The 22,944-nt window shown below is 36.9% G+C and overlaps 1 protein-coding gene across 1 annotated transcript in view; it reads right to left on the minus strand.

Moving 5' to 3' along the window:
- Window positions 1-22,944, minus strand: part of LOC111160936 (ATPase copper transporting alpha) — a 172,392-nt gene that overhangs the window by 43,851 nt on the left and 105,597 nt on the right. The window contains exons 5-6 of the mRNA XM_022524336.1: window positions 17,352-17,555; window positions 14,201-14,364 (exon numbers count right to left, since the gene is read on the minus strand). Coding sequence (XP_022380044.1) covers window positions 14,201-14,364; window positions 17,352-17,555 — 368 coding nt within the window. The remainder of the gene's footprint in view (window positions 1-14,200; window positions 14,365-17,351; window positions 17,556-22,944) is intronic.

Consider the following 22,944-nt stretch of genomic DNA (forward strand, 5'->3'; position numbering starts at 1 on the left):
TTCAACAGTCTAATATATATATATATATATATGTGTGTGTGTGTGTGTGTGTATACATATATATGCATTTTTTCTATTTTTTAATTTTTCTCCCCTTTCTTCTCCCCCCAGTTTCAGATCTCTTCTGATTTGGGTAGCATATATTTTTCTGGGGGTTTTGGCACCCTTTTAGTATTTTACACTCTCCTTCATATATTTTTATCTGGATAAAATGAGAAGGTGGAAAAACTCACCATGGAAAAAAGAACAAGAGGCAATACCAACCTCTAGGGACCTAATTAACATGGACATTGGTAATATGTCAGAACTAGAGTTCAGAATGATGATTCTCAAGGTACTAGCTCAGCTCAAAAGAGCCATGGAAGATATTAGAGAATCCCTTTCTGGAGAAATAAATGAACTAAAATCTAACCAAGTAGAAATCAAAAAAGCTATTAATGAGGTGCAATAAACAAATGGAGGCACCTACTGCTAGGATAAATGAGGCAGAAGAGAGAATTAGTGATATAGAAGACCGAATGATGGAGAATAAAGAAGACAAGCAAAAGAGAGACAAATAACTACTGAACAACGAAAGGACAATTTGAGAGATAAGTGATACCATATGAAGAAACAATATTAGAATAATTGGGATCCCAGAGGAAAAAAAGAGAGAGGGGCAGAAGGTATATTGGTGCAAATTATAATAGAGAATGTCCCTAATATGGCAAAGGGAACAAGCATCAAAATCCAGGAGACACAGAGAATCCCCCTCAAAATCAATAAAAATAGGTCCACACCGCATCATCTAATAGTAAAACGTACAAGTCTCAGTGACAAAGAGAAAATCCTGAAAGCAGCTTGGGACAAGAGGTCTCTAACATACAATGGTAAAAATATTAGATTGGCAGCAGACTTATCCACAGAGACCTGGAAGACCAGAAAGGAATGGCATGATATATCCAGAGCACTAAATGAGAAAAATACGCAGCCGAGAATACTATATACAGCTAGGCTGTCATTGAAAATAGGAGATATAAAAAGCTTCCATGACAAACAAAAATTTAAAAAATTTGCAAACACCAAACCAGCCCTATGAGAAATATTGAAAGGCATCCTCTAAGCAAAGAGAGAGCCTAAAAGTAACAGACCGGAAAGGAACAGAGACAATATACAGTAACAGTCACCTTACAGGCAATACAATGGCACTAAATTCCTATCTTTCAATAGTTATCCTGAATGTAGATGGGCTATATGTCCCAATCAAAAGACACAGAATATCAGAAAGGATAAAAAAACAAGATCCATTGATATGTTGTCTGCAAGAAATTCATTTTAGACCCAAAGACAGCACCAGATTTAAAGTGAAGGGGTGGAAAACAATCTACCATGCTAATGGACATCAAAGAAAGCTGGGGTGGCAATCCTTATATTAGATAAATTAGATTTTAAGACAAAGACTATAATAAGAGATAAAGAAGGACACTATATCATACTTAAAGGGTCTGTCCAACAAGAAGATCTAACAATTTTAAATATCTATGCCCCTAACAAGGGAGCAGCCAACTACATAAACCAATTAATAACAAAATCAAAGAAACACATCGACAATAATACAATAATAGTAGGAGACTTTAACACTACCCTCACTGAAATGGACAGATCAAAGCAAAAGATTAATAAGCAAATAAAGGTTTTAAATGACACAGTGTACCAGATGGACATCACATATATATTCAGAACATTCTATCCAAAAGCAACAGAATACACATTCTTCTCTAGTGCACATGGAACATTCTCCAGAATAGATCACATCCTGGGTGGTAAATCAGGTTTCAACCGGTCCCAAAAGATTGGAAACATTCCCTGCATATTTTCAGACCACAATGCTCTGAATCCAGAACTCAATCACAAGAGGAAAGTTGGAAGGAACTCAAATACATGAAGGCTAAAGAGCATCCTACTAAAGAATGAATGGGTCAACCAGAAAATTTAAAAAGAATTGAAAAAATTCATGAAGACAAATGAAAATGAAAACACAACTGTTCAAAATCTTTGGGACACAGCAAAGGCGGTCCTGAGAGGAAAGTATATAGCGATACAAACCTTCCTCAGGAAACAAGAAAGGTCTCAAGTACACAACCTAACCCCACACCTAAAGGAGCTGGAGAAAGAACAGCAAATTAAGCCTAAGCCCAGCAGGAGAAGAGAAATATAAATAGCAGAGCAGAAATCAATGAAATAGAAACCAAAAGAAGAGTAGAACAAATCAAAGAAATGAGGAGCTGGTTCTTTGAAAGAATTAATAAGATAGATAAACCCCTGACCAGAATTATCAAAAAGAAGAGAGAAAGGATCCAAATTACTAAAATCATGAATGAAAGAGGAGAGATCACAACCAACATGAAAGAAATACAAACAATTATAAGAACATATTATGAACAACTATACACCAGCAAGTTTGACAATCTGGAAGAAATGGATGTATTCCTAGAGATATATAAACTACCAAAACTGGATCAGGAAGAAATAGAAAACATGAACCACCCATAACCAGAAAGGAGATTGAAGTAGTCATCCAAAATCTCCCAAGAAATGAGAGCCCAGGGCCAGACGGCTTCCCAGGAGAATTCTACCAAACATTTAAAGAAGAATTAATACCTATACTCCTGAAACTGTTCCAAAAATTAGAAATGGAAGGAAAACTTCCAAACTCATTTTATAAGGCCAGCATTACCTTGATCGCAAAACCAGACAAAGACCCCATCAAAAAGGAGAATTACAAACCAATATCCTTCATGAACACAGATGCAAAAATTCTCACCAAAATACTAGACAATTGGATCCAACCGTACATTAAAAGAATTATTCACCACGACCAAGTGGGATTTATTCCTAGGCTGCAAGGTTGGTTCTACATCTACAAATCAATCAATGTGCTATAAAATTAATGAAAGAAAGAACAAGAACTATATGATACACCCAATAGATGCTGAAAAAGTATTTGACAAAGTACAGCATTGATTCTTGATCAAAACTCTTCAAAGTGTAGGGATAGAGGGTACATACCTCAATATTATCAAAGCCATCTATGAAAAACCCACAGTGAATATCATCCTCAATGGGGAAAAACTGAGAGCTTTTCCACTAAGGTCAGGAACACAGCAGGGATGTCCACTATCACCACTACTATTCAACATAGTACTAGAAGTCCTAGCCTCAGCAATCAGACAGCAAAAAGAAATACAAGGCATCTGAATCAGCAAAGAAGAACTCAAACTCTCACTCTTTGCAGATGATATGAGACTTTATGTGGAAAACCCAAACGACTCCACTCCAAAACTGCTAGAAGTCATACAGGAATTCTGTAAAGTGTGAGGATATAAGATCAAGGCATAGAAACCAGTTGCATTTCTATACACCAAAAACAAGACAGAAGAAAGAGAAATTAAGGAGTCGATCCCATTTACAATTGCACCTAAAACCATAAGAAAATAGGAATAAACCTAACCAGAGAGGCAAAGAATCTGTATTCAGAAAACTATAAAGTACTCATGAAAGAAATTGAGGGAGACACAAAGAAATGGAAAAAATGTTCCATTCTCATGGATTGGAAGAATAAATATTGTGAAAATGTCTATGCTGCCTAAAGCAATCTACACATTTAATGCAATACCTAACCAAATACCATCCATTTTTTTTTTCAAAGAAATGGAACAAATAGTCCTAAAATTTACATGGAACCAGAAAAGACCCCGAATAGCCAGAGGAATGTTGAAAAAGAAAGCCAAAGTTGGTGGCATCACAGTTCCGGACTTCAAGAGCTATTACAAAGCTGTAATCATCAAGACAGTATGGTACTGGCACAAAAAGAGACATATAGATCAATGGAACAGAATAGAGAGCCCAGAATAGACTCTCAACTCTATGGTCAACAAAGCAGGAAAGAATGTCCAATGGAAAAAAGACAGTCTCCTCAACAAATGGTGTTGGGAAAATTGGACAGCCACATGCAGAAAAATGAAACTGGACCAGTTCCTTACACCACACACAAAAACAGACTCAAAATGGATGAAAGACCTCAATGCAAGACAGGAATCCATCAAAATCCTTGAGAACACAGGCAGCAACGTCTTTGACCTCAGCTGCAACAACTTCTTCCTAGAAACATCGCCAAAGGCAAGGGGAGCAAGGGCAAAAATGAACTACTGAGACTTCATCAAGCTCAAAAGCTTTTGCACAGCAAAGGAAACAGTCAACAAAACCGAATGACAACTGACAGAATGGGAGAAGATATTTGCAAACTGTGTATCAGATAAAGGGCTAGTATCCAAAATCTATAAAGAACTTATCAATCTCAACACCCAAAAAACAAATAATCCAATCAAGAAATGGGCAGAAGATATAAACAGACATTTCTGCAAAGATGACATCCAGATGGCCAACAGACACATGAAAAAGTGCTCCACATCACTTGGCATCACGGAAATACAAAACAAAACCACAATGAGATACCACCTCACACCAGTCAGAATGGCTAAAATTAACAAGTCAGGAAACAACATGTTGGCGAGGAGGCAGAGAAAGGGAAACCCTCCTACACTGTTGGTGGGAATACAAGCTGGTGCAACCACTCTGGAAAACAGCATGGAGGTTCCTCAAAAAGTTGAAAATAGAGCGATTCTATGACACAGAAATCGCACTACTGGGTATTTACCCTAAAGATACAAATGTAGTGATCCAAAGGGCTACATGCACCAGAATGTTTATAGCAGCAATGTCCACAACAGCCAAACTATGGAAAGAACCTAGATGTCCATCAACAGATGAATGGATAAAGAAGATGTGGTGAATGGATAAAGAAGATGTGGTATGTGTGTATGTGTGTATACACACACACACACACACACACACACAATGAAATACTATGCAGCCATCAAACAAAATGCAAATTTGGGACACCTGGATGGCTCAGTCAGTTCAGCGGCTGCCTTTGGCTCAGGTCATGATCCCAGGGTCCTAGAATCAAGTCCTGCATCAGTGTCCTTGCTCAGTGGGAAGCCTGCTTCTCTCTCTGCCTGCTGCTACCCTTGCTTCTTCTCTCTCTCTTTCTCTGACAAATAAAAATAAATAAAATCTTGAAAAAAAAGAAATGAAATCTTGCCATTTGCAGTGACATGGATAGAGCTAGAGAGCATTATGCTGAGCGAAATAATTCAATCAGAGAAAGGCAATTATCATATGGTCTCTCTGATATGAGGAATTTGAGAGGCAGGGCAGGAGGTTGTTGGGGGGTAAGGAAGGGAAAAATAAACAAGATGGGATCAGGAAGGAGACAAACCATAAAAGACTCTTAATCTCAGGAAACAAACAGGGTTGATGTGGGGGGAGGGAGTAGGGACAGGGTGGTTGGGTTATGGACATTGGGGAGGGTATGTGCTATGGTGAGTGCTGTGAAATGTGTAAACTGATGATTCACAGACCTGTACCCCTGTGGCAAATAATACATTATATGTTAATAAAATAATTTTTTTAAAAAGAATTAAAGGAAAATATGAGAACACTATCTCACCAAATAAATGATATCAATAAAGAGAGAGAGATTATTAAAAAGGCCCAATGGACAGTCTGGAATTGAAAAGTATAATAACTGAAATGAAAGCAGTACTTAGAGGGAAATGTGTAGCTGTAAAGTTCAATATTAACAAATAAGAATGATCTCAAATAAATAACGTAACTTTCCTGGTAAGATACTAGAAAAGAAAAAAAAAGATACTAGAAAAGAAGAGCAAGCTAAACGTAAAGCAGGTAAAAGGAAAGAAATTGAAGATTAGAGTGGAAATTAACAAAAGAATAGAGAAAATCAAAACCAAAAATTGTTTTTCTGAAAAAACTGACAGAATTGACAAACTTTTGGCTAGACTGACCAAGGGAATAAAGAAGACTCAAGTGCTTACTATCAAGAATGAGGAGTGACCGCTAACAGGCAAGACATTTCTTTTTTTTGGGTTAATGAAAATCTCTTAAAATTAGATATGGTGATAGTTGCACAAATCTGAGGATATACAAAAACCACTGAATTGTACACCCTAAAAGGGCAAGGTTTATGGTATGTGAATTATATTTCAATAAAGCTATTAAGTTTTATTTATTTTATAAAAATTTTATTTATTTGATGGAGAGAGCACAAGTACAAGAGAGGTATAGCAGAGGGAGAGGGAGAAGTAGACTCTGTGCTAAGCAGGGAGCCTGACATGGGGCTCAATCCCAGGTCTCTAGAATCATGATCTGAGCGAAAGGCAGATGCTTAACCAACTGAGCTACCCAGATTACCCCTAAATTCCAGAAATCTATAAAACATAAGGGCATCCCACTGAGCATCCCACTCTTGGCTTTGGCTCAGGTCATGATCTCTAGGCCATGATCTCCAGGTAGTGAGATCGAGGCCCATGTCAGGTCCTACATTCAGTATGAGGTCTCCTTGAGACTCTCTCTCCCTCGCCCTCTGCCCTTCCCCCCATCTCTCTGTCTAAAATAAATAAATAAATCTTTTTTTTTAAAGTCTTTAAAAAATAAAAATCAATGGAGATGCCCACCTGGATCAGCTGGTGGAACACATGACTCTTGATCTTGGGGTTGTGGGTTTGAGCTCCATGTTGGGTGTAGAAATTAATTAAAAATAAAATTGTTTTGGGGCACCTGGGTGGCTCAGTCATTAAGTGTCTGCTTTCCATTCAGGTAGTGATCCTAGAGTCCTGGGATTGAGTCCTACATTGGGCTCCCTGCTCCTCAGGAGGCCTGCTTCTCCCTCTCCCACTCCCCCTGCTGGTGTTCCCTCTCTAGCTGTGTCTCTCTCTGTCAAATAAAAAAAATAAAATCTCTTTTAAAAAATTATATAAATTAAAAAATAAAAATTGGTTTAGGTTGGGACTCAAGATGGCAGAGGCATGGGGGACCCCGCTTCAACCAGCCCTCGGAATTTAGCTGGATATCTACAAGCCAGTCTGAACACCCACAAAATCAGCCTGAGATGTAAGATCTCTATGGAGGCAGAGGTTCTTCAGTCAAGAGGTACAAAGGACAGAGTTGGTATTGTGCAGATAGATATTGGAGGATAAACAGAACGGGGAGGGAGCCACGAGAAGCAAGCCACTGGAAAATAACACAATACCCCAGGGCAAAAGCGTCCTGCTCCTGAGGAAGAGCGACAACTTGCAGAGTGGTGGCTGCAGGAAGGGAAGGTCCTGATAACAGCACTCAAAGAGAATCCAGGGGCTTAAGGGGAAAATGTCAGGACCAGTGGCTGCTTGCTCAGACCTGTGCCTGTGGAGGGGGACGCCATCACTGCTGCCACCAGCCACACCTGCCCAGACCAGAATTGCTCAGCATTTTGGAGGGCCAGGGGGCAGAGACATGCAGGCATCTGGGTCAACCACTGAGAGGATCGCTGGGGGTGAGCACTGCCTATGGGAGGCTCCAGTTTTCAGTGGCGCTTACAGAGGGGGAGACTGTGTGTTCTAGAGGGTTCAGAGAAGAGCAGAATGTGGCTTCTCTTCTCGGGCAGAGGTCCAGCTATGGACATTTTCCTTTGCTCCAACCCTTGGAAAAGGCACAAAAAGCCCCTGGAGAACAAAAGCCCAAAAAACTAGTTTCCATGGAGCCCAGCCCCTTGATAGGGGGCAGGGTAACTCCACCCAAGCAGGGTTACCTGAAAAGCAATGCAGCAGGGCCCTCCCCCAGAACACAAGCTAGAAGAACAAGAGGAGGACAACCCAAGGGTCCCCATAAAATTGTAAAACCCCAACACCAGGGGGAAATAGTATCCTGAACTTTGGGTGTTGTCTCACGGCCCTGTGCATTTCTTAGATACAACTTTTTTATTCTTTCTCATGTTTCTTCTCTGTTTTTTCTTTTTACCCACTTAGCATTTCAACTAGATGCTTAATACAACATATTCCATAGTAACTTTCTAACTTCTACTGTTTCACATATACTTTTTTCTCTTTTCCATATATATATATATATATATATATATACACACACACACACTTCAATGTAGTCCTTTTTTCCCTATTCAATACTACCTTTATACACACACACACACACACACACACACACACACACACACACACATATATACATACAGTTTTAATTTCCCGGTAACACTGGGAAGTAGTGCTCTCTAACAAAGAAAACAGAATACACCCAGGAAGAACTGAAACACCCTACCTCACCCACATTAAGAGATTATAGCCCCCACATTCCCTCACCTCCCCTTTTTTTACTTTTGTTCTTAACATTATAAATCTTATTCTTGGGTTTCATTTTGGCTGGGTTTTCTTGGTGGTGGCATCCAATCGGTATGAACTTTCCCAGGGTGCACCTTGCCTGGATTATGGTTGATATTTTTGACTCTATACATTCCCTCAACCATCCCTCAACAGAATGACTAGAAGGAAGAACTCCCAACAAAGAAAAGAACCAGAGACAATCTCCCTTAGACCTAATGGATATAGATATAAACAAGAAGTCAGAAATAAACTTCAGGGTAACAGTTATGAAGACAATGGCTAGGCTGCAGAAAACCATTACAGCAACATAGATTCTCTAAGGGCAGAAATGAGAGCTAATCAGGCCGAACTTAAAAATGCTATGAATGAGATGCAATCTAAGCTAGATACTCTATGGCTAGGGTAAACGAGGCAGAAGAACAAATTAGTGATCTATAAGACAAACTGCTAGAAAGGAAGGAACAGAAGGAGGCCTGGAACACCTTAAAATCCATGAAAACAGAATTAGGGAAATAAATGAGGCCATGAAACGTTCCAATGTCAGAATTATTGGGATCCCTGAGGGCATGGAGAAAGAGAGAAAACTAAAAGATATATTTGAGCAAATCATAGCTGAGAACTTCCCTAATCTGGGAAAGAACACAAGCATTACTATGCAAGGGGCAGAGAGGACCCCTCCCAAGATTAATGAGAATAGACTGACACCACAACATATAATAGTACAATTTGCAAATCTTAGATATAAGGAAACAATCTTGGAAGTGTTGACGGGGAAGGAATTTCTTAACTACAGAGGGATGAACATCAGAATAACGTTAGGCCTGTCCACAGAGACCTGGCAAAATAGAAAGGGATAGCAAGACATATTCAGGGTACTAAAGGAGAAGAACATACAGCCAAGAATACTTTATCCAGCAAGACTGTCATTCAGAATGGATGAAGAGATAACATCCAGGACCAGCAGAAAATGAGAAAATGAAAGAATATGTGACCACTATGCCAGCCCTGCAAGAACTATTAAGGGGGGGGGTCTATAAAAGGAGAAAGACCCCAAGAGTGATACATAACAGAAATTTAGAGACAATATATAGAAACAAGGACTTCATAGGCAACATGATGACAACAAAATCTTATCTGTCAATAATCACTCTCAATGTGAATGGCATACATACTCCCATGAAATGGCAGAGGGTTGCAGACTGGATAACAAGTCAGGACCCATCCATATGCTGTCTACAAGAGACTGATTTTGAACCTAAAGATACATCCAGACTGGAAGTGTAGGGATAGAGAACCATCTTTCATGCTCACAGACTTCAAAAAAAAGCTAAGGTAGCAATTCTCATATTAAACAAATTAGATTTTAAGCTAAAGACTATAGTTAGAGATACAGAAGGACATGATATCATTCTTTAAGGGTCTATCTAACAAGAGGCTGTAACAACTATCAATATCTATGGCCCCAAAATGGGAGCAGTCAACTACATAAACCAGCCATTAGCCAAAATAAGAAAAAATATTGATAATAATATATTAATAGTAGGAGACCTCAACACTCCAACTCAGCAACAGACAGATCATCTAAGCAAAAAATCAACAAAAAAACAAGAGCTTTGAATTACACACTGGACCAGATGGACCTCATAGATATATATAGAACACTCCACCCTAAAACAACAGAATACTCATTCTTCTTGAACGCACATGGAATAGACTGTATAATGGGTCACAAAAACGTCTCAAACAATACCAAAAGATTGAGATTATTTCCTGCATATTATTATTTTATTATATATAAATATATATTAAAATATAATATATTATATATTAATATATTAATTATTATATTAATCATTATATATTATTATATTAATTATTAATATGTATTAATATAGTGAATTATTATTTATTATGTATTAATATTTAATATATATTAATATATTATAATATTTCTATAATATGTATATTAATAATTTACTATATTTATATATTAATAAAGTAATATAATATGTAAATTATATTCCCTGCATATTATTATTATATTATTCCCTGTATATTCAAAGACCACCGCTTTGAAACTGGAACTGCATCACAAGAAAAAATTTGGAAGAAATTCAAACACTTGGAAGCTAAAGACCATCCTGCTGAAGAATGTTTCGGTCAACCAGGAAATCAAAGAAGAACTTAAACAATTCATGGAAACCAATGAGAATGAAAACACATCAGTCCAAAACCCATGGGATACTGCAAAAGTGGTCCTAAGGGGTAAATACATAGCTATCCAAGCCTCACTCAAAACAAAACAAAACAAAACAAAAAAAGAAACAGAAAAATCCCGAATTCAACAACTAACTTTACACCTTAAAGAACTGGAGACAAAAAAAACAAATGAAGCCTAAGTCATGCACAAGAAGAGAAATTATTAAGAGTAGAACAAAGGTTAATGAAATAGATACCAGAAATACAGTAGAGCAGATCAATGAAACTAGAAGCTGGTTCTCTGAAAGAATTAAAAACATCAATAAACCACTGGCCAGACTTATCCAAAAGAAAAAAGAAAGAACCAAAATTAATAAAATTATGAATGAAAGGGGAGAGATCATGACTAACACCAAGGAAATAGAAACAATTATCATAAATTATCAATAACTCTGTATCAATAAATTAAGCAACCTGGAGGAAATGGATGCCTTCCTGAAAACCTTTAAACTACCAAGACTGAAACAGGAAAAGATTCACAACCTGAATAGACCAATGACCAATAAAGAGATTGCAGCAGCGTTCAAAAACTCCAAAAAACCAAGAGTCCAGGGCCTGATGGATTCCCTGGGGAATTCTACCACACATTCAAAGAAGAAATAATATTTACTCTCCTGAAGCTGTTTCAAAAAACAGAAACAGAAGGAAAACTTCCAGACTCATTCTATGAGGCCAGCAGTACCTTGATTCCCAAAACCAGGTAAAGACTGCATCAAAAAGGAGAATTACAGACCAATATCCCCAATGAATATGGAAATAAGATCCTAGCTAATAGGACTCAACAGTACATTAACAGGATTATCCATAACAACCAGATGGGTTTTATCCCTGGGATGCAAGGGTGGTTCAAAATTTTCAAATTAATCAGTGATATAACACATTAATAAGAGGAGAGAGAAGAACCATATTGTCCTCTCAATGGATACAGAAAAAGCATGTGACAAAATACAACATCCTTTCCTGATTAAAACTCTTCAGAGGGTAGGGATAGAGGGAACATTCCTCTTTCATAAAAAAAAAAAAATCTATGAAAAGCCCACGGTGATCATCATTCTCAATGGGGAAAGCTTAGAGCCTTTCTCTTAAGATGAAGAACAAGGATGCCCACACTTGCCACTATTATTCAATATAGTACTAGAAGTCCTAGCAAAAGCAATCAGACAACAACAACAACAACAAAAATAAAAGGTATTCAAATTGTCAAAGAGGAAGTCAAACTCTCTCTTCGCAGATGAAATGATACTTTATGTGGAAAACCAAAAGACTCCACCCTTAAATTTCTAGAACTCATACAGCAATTCAGTAACGTGGTGGGATACAAAATCAAGGCACAGAAATCAGTTGCTCTCCTATACACTAACAATGTAACTCTAGAAAGAGAAATTAGGGAATCGATTCCATTTACGATAGCACCAAAAACCATAAGATACCTTGGAATAAACCTAACCAAACAGGTGTAGGATCTATACTCTAGAAACTACAGAACACTTATGAAAGGAATTGAAGACACAAAAAGATGGAAAAACATTCCATGCTCATGGATCAAAAGAATAACCTTGTTAAAATATCTATACTGCCCAGAGCAATCTATACTTTCAATCTATACTTTCAACACCAATGGCATTTTTCAAAGTGCTGTAACAAACTATTCTAAAATTTGTATGGAACCAGAAAAGACCCTGAATCACCAAGGAAACAATGAAAAAGAAAAAACAAATCTGGGGGCATCACACTGCCTGATTTCAAGCTATATTACAAAGCTGTGATCACCAAGACAGCATGGTATTGGCATAAAAACAGACACATAGACTAATGGGACAGAATAGAGAGCCCAGATATAGACCCTCAACTCTATGGTCAACTAATTTCTGACAAAGCAGAAAAAAATATCCACTGGATAAAAAGAGAGTCTCTTCAATAAATGGTGCTGGGAAAATTGGACTGCTATGTACAGAAGAATGAAACTCGACCATATGCTTACTCCATATACAAAGATAAACTCTAAATGGCTGAAAGACCTCAGTGTGAGTCAGGAATCCATCAAAGTCCTAGAGAAGAACATAAGCAGTAACCTCTTTGACATTGGCCACAGCAACTTTTTTCAAGACAGGTTTCCAAAGGCAAGGGAAACAAAAGCAAAAATGAACTTTTGGGACTTCATCAAGATCAAAAGCTTCTGCACAGCAAAAGAAACAGTCAACAAAACAAAGAGGCAACCCACAGAATGCAAAAAGATATTTGCAAATGACACTACAGATAAAGGGCTGATATCCAAGATCTATAAAGAACTTCTCAAACTCAACACCCAAAAAAACAGATAATCATGTCAAAAAATGGGCAAAAGACATGAACAGACACTTTTCCAAAGAAGATATACAAGTGGCTAATGGACACATGAAAAAATGTTCATCATCATTAGCCTTTAGGGAAATTAAAATCAAAACCACATGGAAATATCACCTTACACCAGATAGAATGACAAAAATTTACGAGTCAAGAAACAACAAATATTGGAGAGGTTGTGGAGAAAGGGGAACCCTCTTACACTGTTGGTGGGAATGCAAGTTGGTGCAGCCACTTTGGAAAACAGTGTGGAGATTCCTCAAAAAGTTTAGAGCTACCCATGACCCGGCAATTGCCCTACTGGCTAATTACCCCAAAGATAGAGATGTAGTTAAAAGAAGGGCCATATGCACCCCAATATTCATAGCAGCAATTTCCATAATAGCCAAAATGTGGAAAGAGCCAAAATGCCCTTCAACAGATGAATGGATAAAGAGGATGTGGTCCATATACACAATGGAATTTTACTCAGCCATCAGAAAGGATGAATACCCACTGTTTACATCAACTTGGTTGGGACTGGAGGGGATTATGCTGAGTGAAATAGAAAGGCCATTGTCACTCTAATACTACTTTTTAAGTAATAGGTTAGATGTTATTATTGGGAAAAGCTGGGTAGAAGCTTCATATAAATTCTCTACTCATTTTGCCACTTTGTGAGTCTAAAATTATTTACACAATGGATTAACAGACTTATGTATAGTAAAAGAGATACGCTAAAATGTTAATGTAGAATCTAGGTGGTGGGTATAAGGGTTTCCACTGTCCGATTCTTTTGACTTTCCTGATGTCTCAAGTTTTTATAATAAAGTACTGGGGGAAAGAGCTCTAAATATTTCTCCTAGTGATTTCATGTTTTTTGACATTTAAATTTTTTATGGAGCTGGAACTAATTTTGGTGCAGTATTACATTTTTTTGTTTTAATTGTTTAAGTTATATAAATAAAACTCAATTTGCTAGATTGGCAAAAATGACCATTTTAAAACCAACATGCCTTCACCTGGTTTTATAGCTTCATCTATAAAATTTAAGTCTTTGATGCATCTGAAATTTATTTTCTAGCTACTAGGTAGGAGTCATACTATATTTTAAAAGTTGATTTCCATTTATTTATTCAAACCTAAATCTTCTTTTTTGTTTCTTAATAGAGAGATGATTATCTTACATTCCATGCTTAAGTTATATCTTATCTTTCTATTTTCCAGTTTCCTTAATTTTTCTTTTATGTCTTATTTTCCCAACCCTTAAATATCTTTGGAACTATTTTCTGAATCCTCCCTATGTTTTTTCTGTAAATTTTATTAATCACACAGAAATGATTACTTACAACAAGTTCTAAAACACCATCTCCTTCATCAGCATTTTCTATCATAGTGGCTCCAAATCCAAGCTCTCGGATGAACTCAGCTATCATTGGGGGTTGTATAACAGCAGGATTATACCTTACTTCTGCCTTGCCAGCCATCAGAGCCACAAGTACAGAATATATTCCTAGAAGCATTGATAAGAAAAGCAATTGAGATAATACCCTTATAAAAAGAGTAATGTTATTAGTATTTTTTCATGTATAAAGGGATTAAAGTGAACATAGAGAAATTTGCTAGTTATTTATTAGTTATTAGTTAGCTTTTATACAGTCTTGAACCCAAACCAAATAAAACTATTTGAAATGGGGCCTTAGTTTCTTAAACTTTTTATTATGGAAATTTATGATTTATATATACTCAAAAGAGAGAACAACATAATAAACTTGATACAACCATTGCCCAGTTTCAACAATTATCAATAATACTGGGGCTGGGGGTACCTGGGGAGCTCAGTAGGTTAGATGATCAACTCTTGATTTGGCTCAGGTCATTATCTTGGGGGTCCTGGGATCAAGCCCCACATTGAGCTCTGTGCTAAGCAAGGAGTCTGCTTAAGGATTCTCTCTCACCCTCTCCCTCTCCCTTTGCCCCTCCCCCTGTTCTCTCCTCTCTAAAATAAATAAATAAATCTTTTTAAAAAATTAATACTGGGGCTGTTCTTGTTTCATCTATATTCCTATCCTCTTACTTCCTGTACTCTACCCTGATTATTTTGAAGCTAAACCCAGATAACATTTCATATGTAAATATTTAAATACATATCACTTATAGATAGACTCTTCTCTTTAAAAAGTACATATAATACCTTATCATACCTAAAATAATTCATTATCACCAAATATCCAGGCAGAATTCACATTTCCATAGTTGTCTTACAATTGTTTACTAGTTTGCCTAACACAGTTTCTTTTTTTTGAATCGGGATCCAAGTAAGGCCTATGAATTACAATAGGCTGAGACCTTATCATGTAAATATAAAGCATTTGTAGAAACCAATAAGACAGAGACCTAGAGAGAAAGGAACTTAAGCACTTAAGGAAATCACTGCAGTTACAGCAAAGAATCCAAGATGAACCAACATGTACATTATAACATAATCAAATAATAGTGATTTCTTAAAATTATCAAATTTTACTGTCTGGTACACACTAATATAAAGTGCTCTTATTCATGGGGGGGGAAGTGCCATACAACTTGTTAATTAAACAAAGGAGTTCATTTTATCACAGTCATCCTGTTCTCTAGCACAAGCCTTTTATTAATAACCATCCTACTTCTCTAAGCCAGCTATTGCTAACATTGCCAGGAAGAAAATTAATTCTTCATAGCAGAAGTGTCAGCTCTTTCTGGTTATCTATGGCTCTTGGCGGCTACCTGACAGGCAATGGGGATCAACAGGTCAACTCTACAGTTGGATAAAAAGAAAAGAAAATAGTATTAACTTAATAATAGTTTTTAATAAGAAAACAAAGTACCTATATAATCTAAGTTTTCTATATAAAATGCTTACATTCTGTGCTTTGTGGATACCAAATAATTCAGAGGACCAGTTCATAGGAAAGCATCAGTAATAAGAGTAAGGTACAGAGAAAGTAGAAAAAAATCTTTTTGCTTCATTTGGATGTAATCTATAGCCAAACAGAAATAGAAGGGAAAATTGGACTCTCAAACATAGGTTTCATACTTACATAAATTATGGCTAACTTTTTAAACTCTTACTTCAAACTATAATTAAAACTCTATTCATTTTTATAAATATAATGCAAACTAAACTAAGAGACAGCGAGTGTTACATAATTTTTTAAAAAGTGAATATAGTAACCCCAGCTAGACCAATGGTATTCTTAATTGGGTAAAGAGGTAGTAAAGGGGATAGATAGTAGGAAGCACAGGAAGGATCAATCAGCAGAATGGATTTTTTTAAAAAAAAAGATTCATGATTGGCATAGGCATTGCTTATCTTATGAAAAAGGCTACTTCTAAATTGCAAAAAAATTATTGGTTCTAAAATTAAACAAGAACTTTACAAACTTCTTTTGTTTTCATTTGTTTTTAACCTCCCTCCTTTCCCCTTTTAATCATTCAAAGTGTAATAAAAGCTTCAGCCTCAACTGCATTCTAATTAGATACAATGGAGATTGAAATGACATGCAAAAATGACACAATGCAGATAAGGGAATAACTGAAGATGGCTCTGTATAACATACACTTCGTTATAATTTTCTGGCCTGTATATATAACGTAAGGCGCATGTGTGTGTGTGTGTGTGTGTGTGTGTGTGTGTGTTATAAGGCCTTTATATATAAGGCCTATGGACCCCAGCCCTATATTATTATTATATACTTTGAGTTATTGCCCCACAATAGAGGGGATAAGCTGATACTAATCTTACCTATTTGGCCCTTGTGACCAAGGGCATGTATTATTTAAGACATTGGGGCTAGTACCAAACCTATGATTTCAGTCTCATTAAACATTAATGCATAACTACATGGTTAACAAATCTATTATACCACAGTGTGAAGTCTATTAATATGAACGCAAACTTATAAAGTAAAACATTTGAGTATAACTAAATAAAAAAAGTATGCTGTAAATTTTCTAAGATTTTGTAACCTAGAGTTAAAATTTATAGATGATACTGAGTAACTTTTTAACATTTTTGCTATAAGCAAGTATCAGTGAACACTATAATTTTAAACAAACTTGGTTTTGGTCTGGTTCTTGGTCCAGGTACAGTAATACTGAAACTTATGGACTGTGGTTATTAGTTTTAAGCATAGCTTTATCAGAAAATTTGTATGTTTCTTAACATTGATTGCAACCAAGGTCTATAGAGAATAGTAACCTTATACATTTCCTTCTGTTATTTTCCTATAAATTTCATTGATATTAAATTTATTGATCGTGAGATAAACAAGATTGGAACTTAGGAATAAAACACAAAAACTGGCTGTCAGAAAGTCAAGGTTGTCCTGTACATCACTCATATGCAGGACTTCATAAGGCCCTAGCAAGAACCACAAAAATGGTTATAAAACAACTAAGAGGTCAAAAAGGAGAGAGTCCTCAAATCAATACACAAAATAACAGGCTCCAAGACTGTCTTACCTTCTTCTCGTCTTAAATTCCGTTCAATGTTTGCTACACAGGAAGCACAAGTCATACCAGTGACCTGTATGTAACACTTAGATGTAGTCTTTGCTTCCGCATCATTAATTGGTGTCATCATTTTAGTATAAAATTCATTTGTTGAGGTCAAAAGCGGCATTTCCGATGAGGTCTGAGCTATTATTACAAATGGCTCATTTGTATCTGGTGGAGAGGGAAAGATTCGTTTCATTTGAGGTATTCTTCAGCTGCATCCTGGTCATTTATCACAATCCATACCTCCAGGCACTGTCAAACCATTCCTTTAAAACCAGCATGTACCTAGAACTCTCAACACTGCTTTTTACACTTTCCAGAAAGTGACTTCAAATTTCAATACTGCCCGTCCCAGTTCTCTGGAAAATCTGAACTAACTGAATAAACAAAACTTAGGTTATACCAAGTTCTTCTAGCTATTTTCTCTATTGCAAACCCCAGCTAGAGAGTAGGCTGTTGATGGAAAGCTCTTATTTTTATAATGAATAGTTATCATCATGTTAATGACTTGCATATTGGCATTAAACTAATTCATGATATAGTAAGGAGAGCAAAAATGAATTTGTAAAATAGCATTGCAGTATGATGTCATTTGAAAATTTTTTGTGTAGTGGCACCTGGGAGGCTCAGTCAGTTAAGTACCTGCCTTCCACTCAAGTCATGATCCCGGGGTCTTGGGATTGAGTCCCATGTGACCTCACTGCTCAGTGGGGAGTCTGTTTCTTCCTCTCTCTCTGCCCCTCCCCACTACATGTGCTCTCTGTCTCTCTCTCTCACTTTTTTTCTTGCATGCATGCTCTCTCTCAAATAAAATCTAAATATATATATACACACACACACACACACACACACACACACACACACACACACATATATACTAATTTTAAAAATTGCGTATATGTATATATGAGACCATGTACAGGGAAGTCAAATATTAATGGTGGCTATTTCTGACGACTGGGATTAAGGCAAGAATAGAATGACAGATGAACACATTTTCTCTATAGACACTTCTATATTCTCTAAATTTTAAAAACAATATTTTTTTACATTAAAATGTCTTTGAGGACAATTGAAGAAAAGGCAAGGAGTAAGTCAGCAGTAATCTTTGTTATGTGCAAAGGAATATTTGGGGGGTGGTGCCTGAGTGGCTCAGTCGGTTAAGGATCCAACTCTTGATTTTGGCTCAGGTCATGATCTCAGGGTTGTGAGACTGAGCCCCATGTTAGCTCCATGCTGGGTGTGGAGCCTGCTTAAGATTCTCTTTCCAACTCTCCCTCTGCCTCTCCCCACTGCTGCAGGTGCGTGGGCACATGCTCCAAAAACCTAAATAAAATGTTAAAAATAGAGCTACCCTATGACCCAGCAATTGCACTACTAGGTATTTGCCACAAAAATATAGATGTGGTGAAAAGAAGGGACATGTGCACCCCAGTGTTTATAGCAGCAATGTCCACAATAGCCAAACTGTGGAAGGAGCTGAGATGTCATTCAACAGATGAATGGATAAAGAAGATAGGGTTCATATATACCACAGAATATTACTCGGCCATCAGAAAGGATGAATATCTACCATTTTCATCGACATGGATGGAACTGGAGGGAATTATGCTAAGTGAAGTAAGTCAAGCAGAGAAAGACAATTATCATATGGTTTCACTCATATGTGGAACATAAGCAATAGCACAGAGGACCATAGGGGAAGGGAGGGAAATTTGAAGGGGGAGAAATCAGAGAGGGAGACAAATCATAAGAGACTCTGGACTCCGGGAAACAAACTGAGGGTTTCAGAAGGGAGGCGGTTGGGAGAGGGAGTAACAGGGTGATGGAGGGCACGTGGTGTGATGAGCACCGGGTGTTATACATAACTAATGGATCACTGAACACTACATCAAAAACTAATGATGTACTATACAATGGCTAACTGAACATAACAAAAATAAATAAGTAAATAAAGTCATCTAGATTGTTTCCAGTTTTTGGCAATTACAAATAAAGCTGCTAGAAGCATTTGTGTATAGGCAAAAAGATTAAAATAAAATAAAATAAAAGGAATATTTGGAAAATCTCTCCAGAGAATGTTTATGGACTGTGGAACAATGGGAAATTCCTATCAACCAGAAGTTCCCCTGCAGTCTCAGAAAATCTGCTGTTCTGTTTTAGTTTATCCACTGCAGTATGAATCATCTCCAAGAAGGGAGAAGTTATCCTCTCTAGCACATCCATGCACTTGCAAAGCTATTGATTTTATATTCTCCTGCAGAGATAAGGAGGAAAAGAGGTGATGTGGCAATTTTCAGGCACCTAACTCGTTCTTTCTTCCCCTTGGGCAAAAAGAAACTGGTTCAGGTCTACTTGGCTAACCCACAGAGAAACCCCTGCATCAGAGCTGGTTTTCAGGATACTAACGAGGGCATCTCTTGCAGAAACTTTAATAGAAGCCTGACCATTTAACTCATAAATAATGATCTAGACTTCACAAATCAGTATAATAACTCTTACTGTTACTTACTCTTAATGCACATTCGACAACCTGGGGGATTTTGTTAAAATGCAGATTATAGTTCAGGACATTTAGGATGGGGCCTGAGATTCTGCATTAAGAAACTGAAAGAAACTGAAGACAACACAAAGAAATGGAAAGACATTGCATGTTCATGGATTGGAAGAACAAATAATATTAAAATGTCTATACTATACATTTAATCTAAGCAATCTATACATTTAATGCAATCCCTACCAAAATGCCAATAGCATTTTTCACGGAACTAGAACAAACAATCTTAAAATTTGTGTAGAACCACAAAAAACCCTGAATATCAAAACAATCTTGAAAAAGAAAAACTGGAGGTATCACAATACCAGACATCAAATTATATTACAAAGCTGTAGTAATCAAAATAGTATGGTTCTAGAACAAAAACAGACACATAGATCAATAGAATAAAATAGAAAGCCCAGAAATAAACCCACAATTATATGGTCAATTAATCTTTGGCAGAGGCAGCAAGAATATGCAATGGAAAAAAATCATCTCTTCAACACATGCTGCTGGGAAAAGTGGACAACGACATGCAAAAGAATGAACCCAGACCACTTTCTTACACCATACACAAAAATAAATTCAAAATGAATTAAACACCTAAATGTGAGACAAGAACCACAATAGTCCTAGAAAAGAACACAGGCAGTAACTTCTTTAACACTGGTCATAGCAACTTTTCTCTAGATATGCCTCCTGAAGCAAGGGAAACAAAAGAACAATAAACTATTGGGACTACATCAAAATAAAAAGCTTCTGCACAGCAAAGGAAACAACAAAACTAAAAGGCAACCTACTGAATAGGAGGAGATAACTGCATATGACATATCCAATAAAGGGTTAGGATCCAAAATATATAAAGAACTTACCAAATTAGACAACCAAAAAACAAATAATCCAATTTAAAAATGGGCAGAAGACCTGAACAGACATTTCTCCAAAGACTTACAGATGGCCAACAGACACATGAAAAGATGCTCAACACCAGTGATCATCAGGAAAATACAAACGAAAACTACAATGACATATCAACTTACATCTGTCAGGATGGCTAAACTAAAATAAAAACCCAAACACTAAGTTTTGGCAAGAAGGTGAAGCAAAAAGAACCCTCTTGAACTGCTGGTGGGAATGCAAACTGGTGCAGCCACTATGGAAAATATTACAGAGGTTCTTCAAAAAGTTAAAAATAGAACTGCCCTCTGATCCAGCAATCACACTACTGGGTATTTACCCAAAAATACAAAAACACTAATTCAAAGAGATAAACACACTCCAATGTTTACAGAAGCATTACTTACAATAGCCAAATTATGAAAGCCGTTCAATTGTCCATCAATTGATAAATGGATAGAAAGTGTAGTGCATATACATATGTATACACGAACACATATACACAATGGAATATTTAGCCATAAAAAATGAAATCTTGCCATTTACAATGATAAGAATGGAGATAGAATGTATTATTCTAAGTGAAATAAGTCAGTCAAAGAAAGAGAAATACTCAGTTCACTCATATGTGGAATTTAAGAAACAAAACAAATGAGCAAAGGGACAAAAAAGAGAGAAATTAACAAAGAGATTCTTAATTATAGAGGATAAACAGATGGTTACCAGAGGAACTGTTTGGAGGATGGGTTAAATAGGTGATGGAGATTAAGAAGTGCACATGTGGGGACGCCTGGGTAGCTCAATTGGTTAAGCAGCTGCCTTCAACTCAGGTCATGATCCTAGGATCCTAGGATCCAGTCAGTCCCTCATCGGGCTCCTCGCTCTGCGGGGAGCTTGCTTCTCCCTCTGCCTGCTCTGCCTGCTGTTCCCGCTGCTTGTGCTTGCTCTTGCTCTCTCTCTCTCTTAAATAAATAAATAAAATCTTTAACAAAAAAAGAAGAAGAAGAAGAAGTGCACTTGTAATGAGCACTGGGTGAAGTATGGAAGTGATGAATCATTATATTGTACACCTGAAACTAATGTATCACTGTAAGTTAACTACACCTGCATTAAAATGTTAAAAAATAAAATTAAAAAAAGATTCACCAATGAAGAAAAAAAGCACCTGATATTTCTCAATCTCCTTTAACTTTTACAGCCCACCCAGAATTAGTATGTAATAAAGACAAATCATGCCAGCCCCTCTCTTTCTGGGAAGGGGTTATAGTGATAGGCTGTGAGGCCAGAATTGGCATTGACATGGATATTCAGAAAATGGGTAGCCACCATTCTGATAGCATCTTAAACTCTGAATGATCTCTACCAGAAATACAAAATGCAATCATTTGATATCAACCTTTTATCCAAATAATATGGGCCACTGTAGTCACAACTCTATCAATTCTTTTATGGTGATGTTCACTGTGCCAAGGTTTTTTACCTATTCATCATGGTCATTAATGTGTTTGTTTTAACCCCTAACAGATGTAGAACACACAACAGGCTCCTGGTAATTATTTGTCGAACAGTCAATTCCTGGGGCCCTTGCCAACAGTTGGTTAAGGTAAAATCCATTGTTAAAAGTTACTGAACATGTTGCATTCATGGATCCTGAAAACGAGGTAGATGATAGACATGGAGAGAGACTATCAAGTGCTCTTACTAGTCTGACCAGAATTTCTCCTACTGGAACCCTCCTACATGTTGGTGGGAATGCAAGCTGGTGTAACCACTCTGGGAAACAGTGTGGAGGTTCCTCAAAAAACTGAAAATAGAGCTACCCTATGACCCCGCGATTGCACTACTGCGTATATATCCTAAAGATACAAACATGGTGCTCTGAAGGGGCACGTGCACCCGAATGTTTATAGCAGCAATGTCCACAATAGCCAAACTATGGAAAGAACCTAGATGTCCATCAACAGATGAATGGATAAAGAAGATGTGGTATATATACACAATGGAATACTATGCAGCCATCAAAAGAAATGAAATCTTGCCATTTGCAACGACGTGGATGGAACTAGAGGGTATTATGCTTAGCGAAATAAGTCAATCGAAGAAAGACAACTATCATATGAT

The sequence above is a fragment of the Enhydra lutris genome, unplaced genomic scaffold (assembly GCF_002288905.1).
Source record: "Enhydra lutris kenyoni isolate GAN:26980312 unplaced genomic scaffold, ASM228890v2 scaffoldscaffold79, whole genome shotgun sequence".
NCBI lineage: Eukaryota > Metazoa > Chordata > Mammalia > Carnivora > Mustelidae > Enhydra > Enhydra lutris.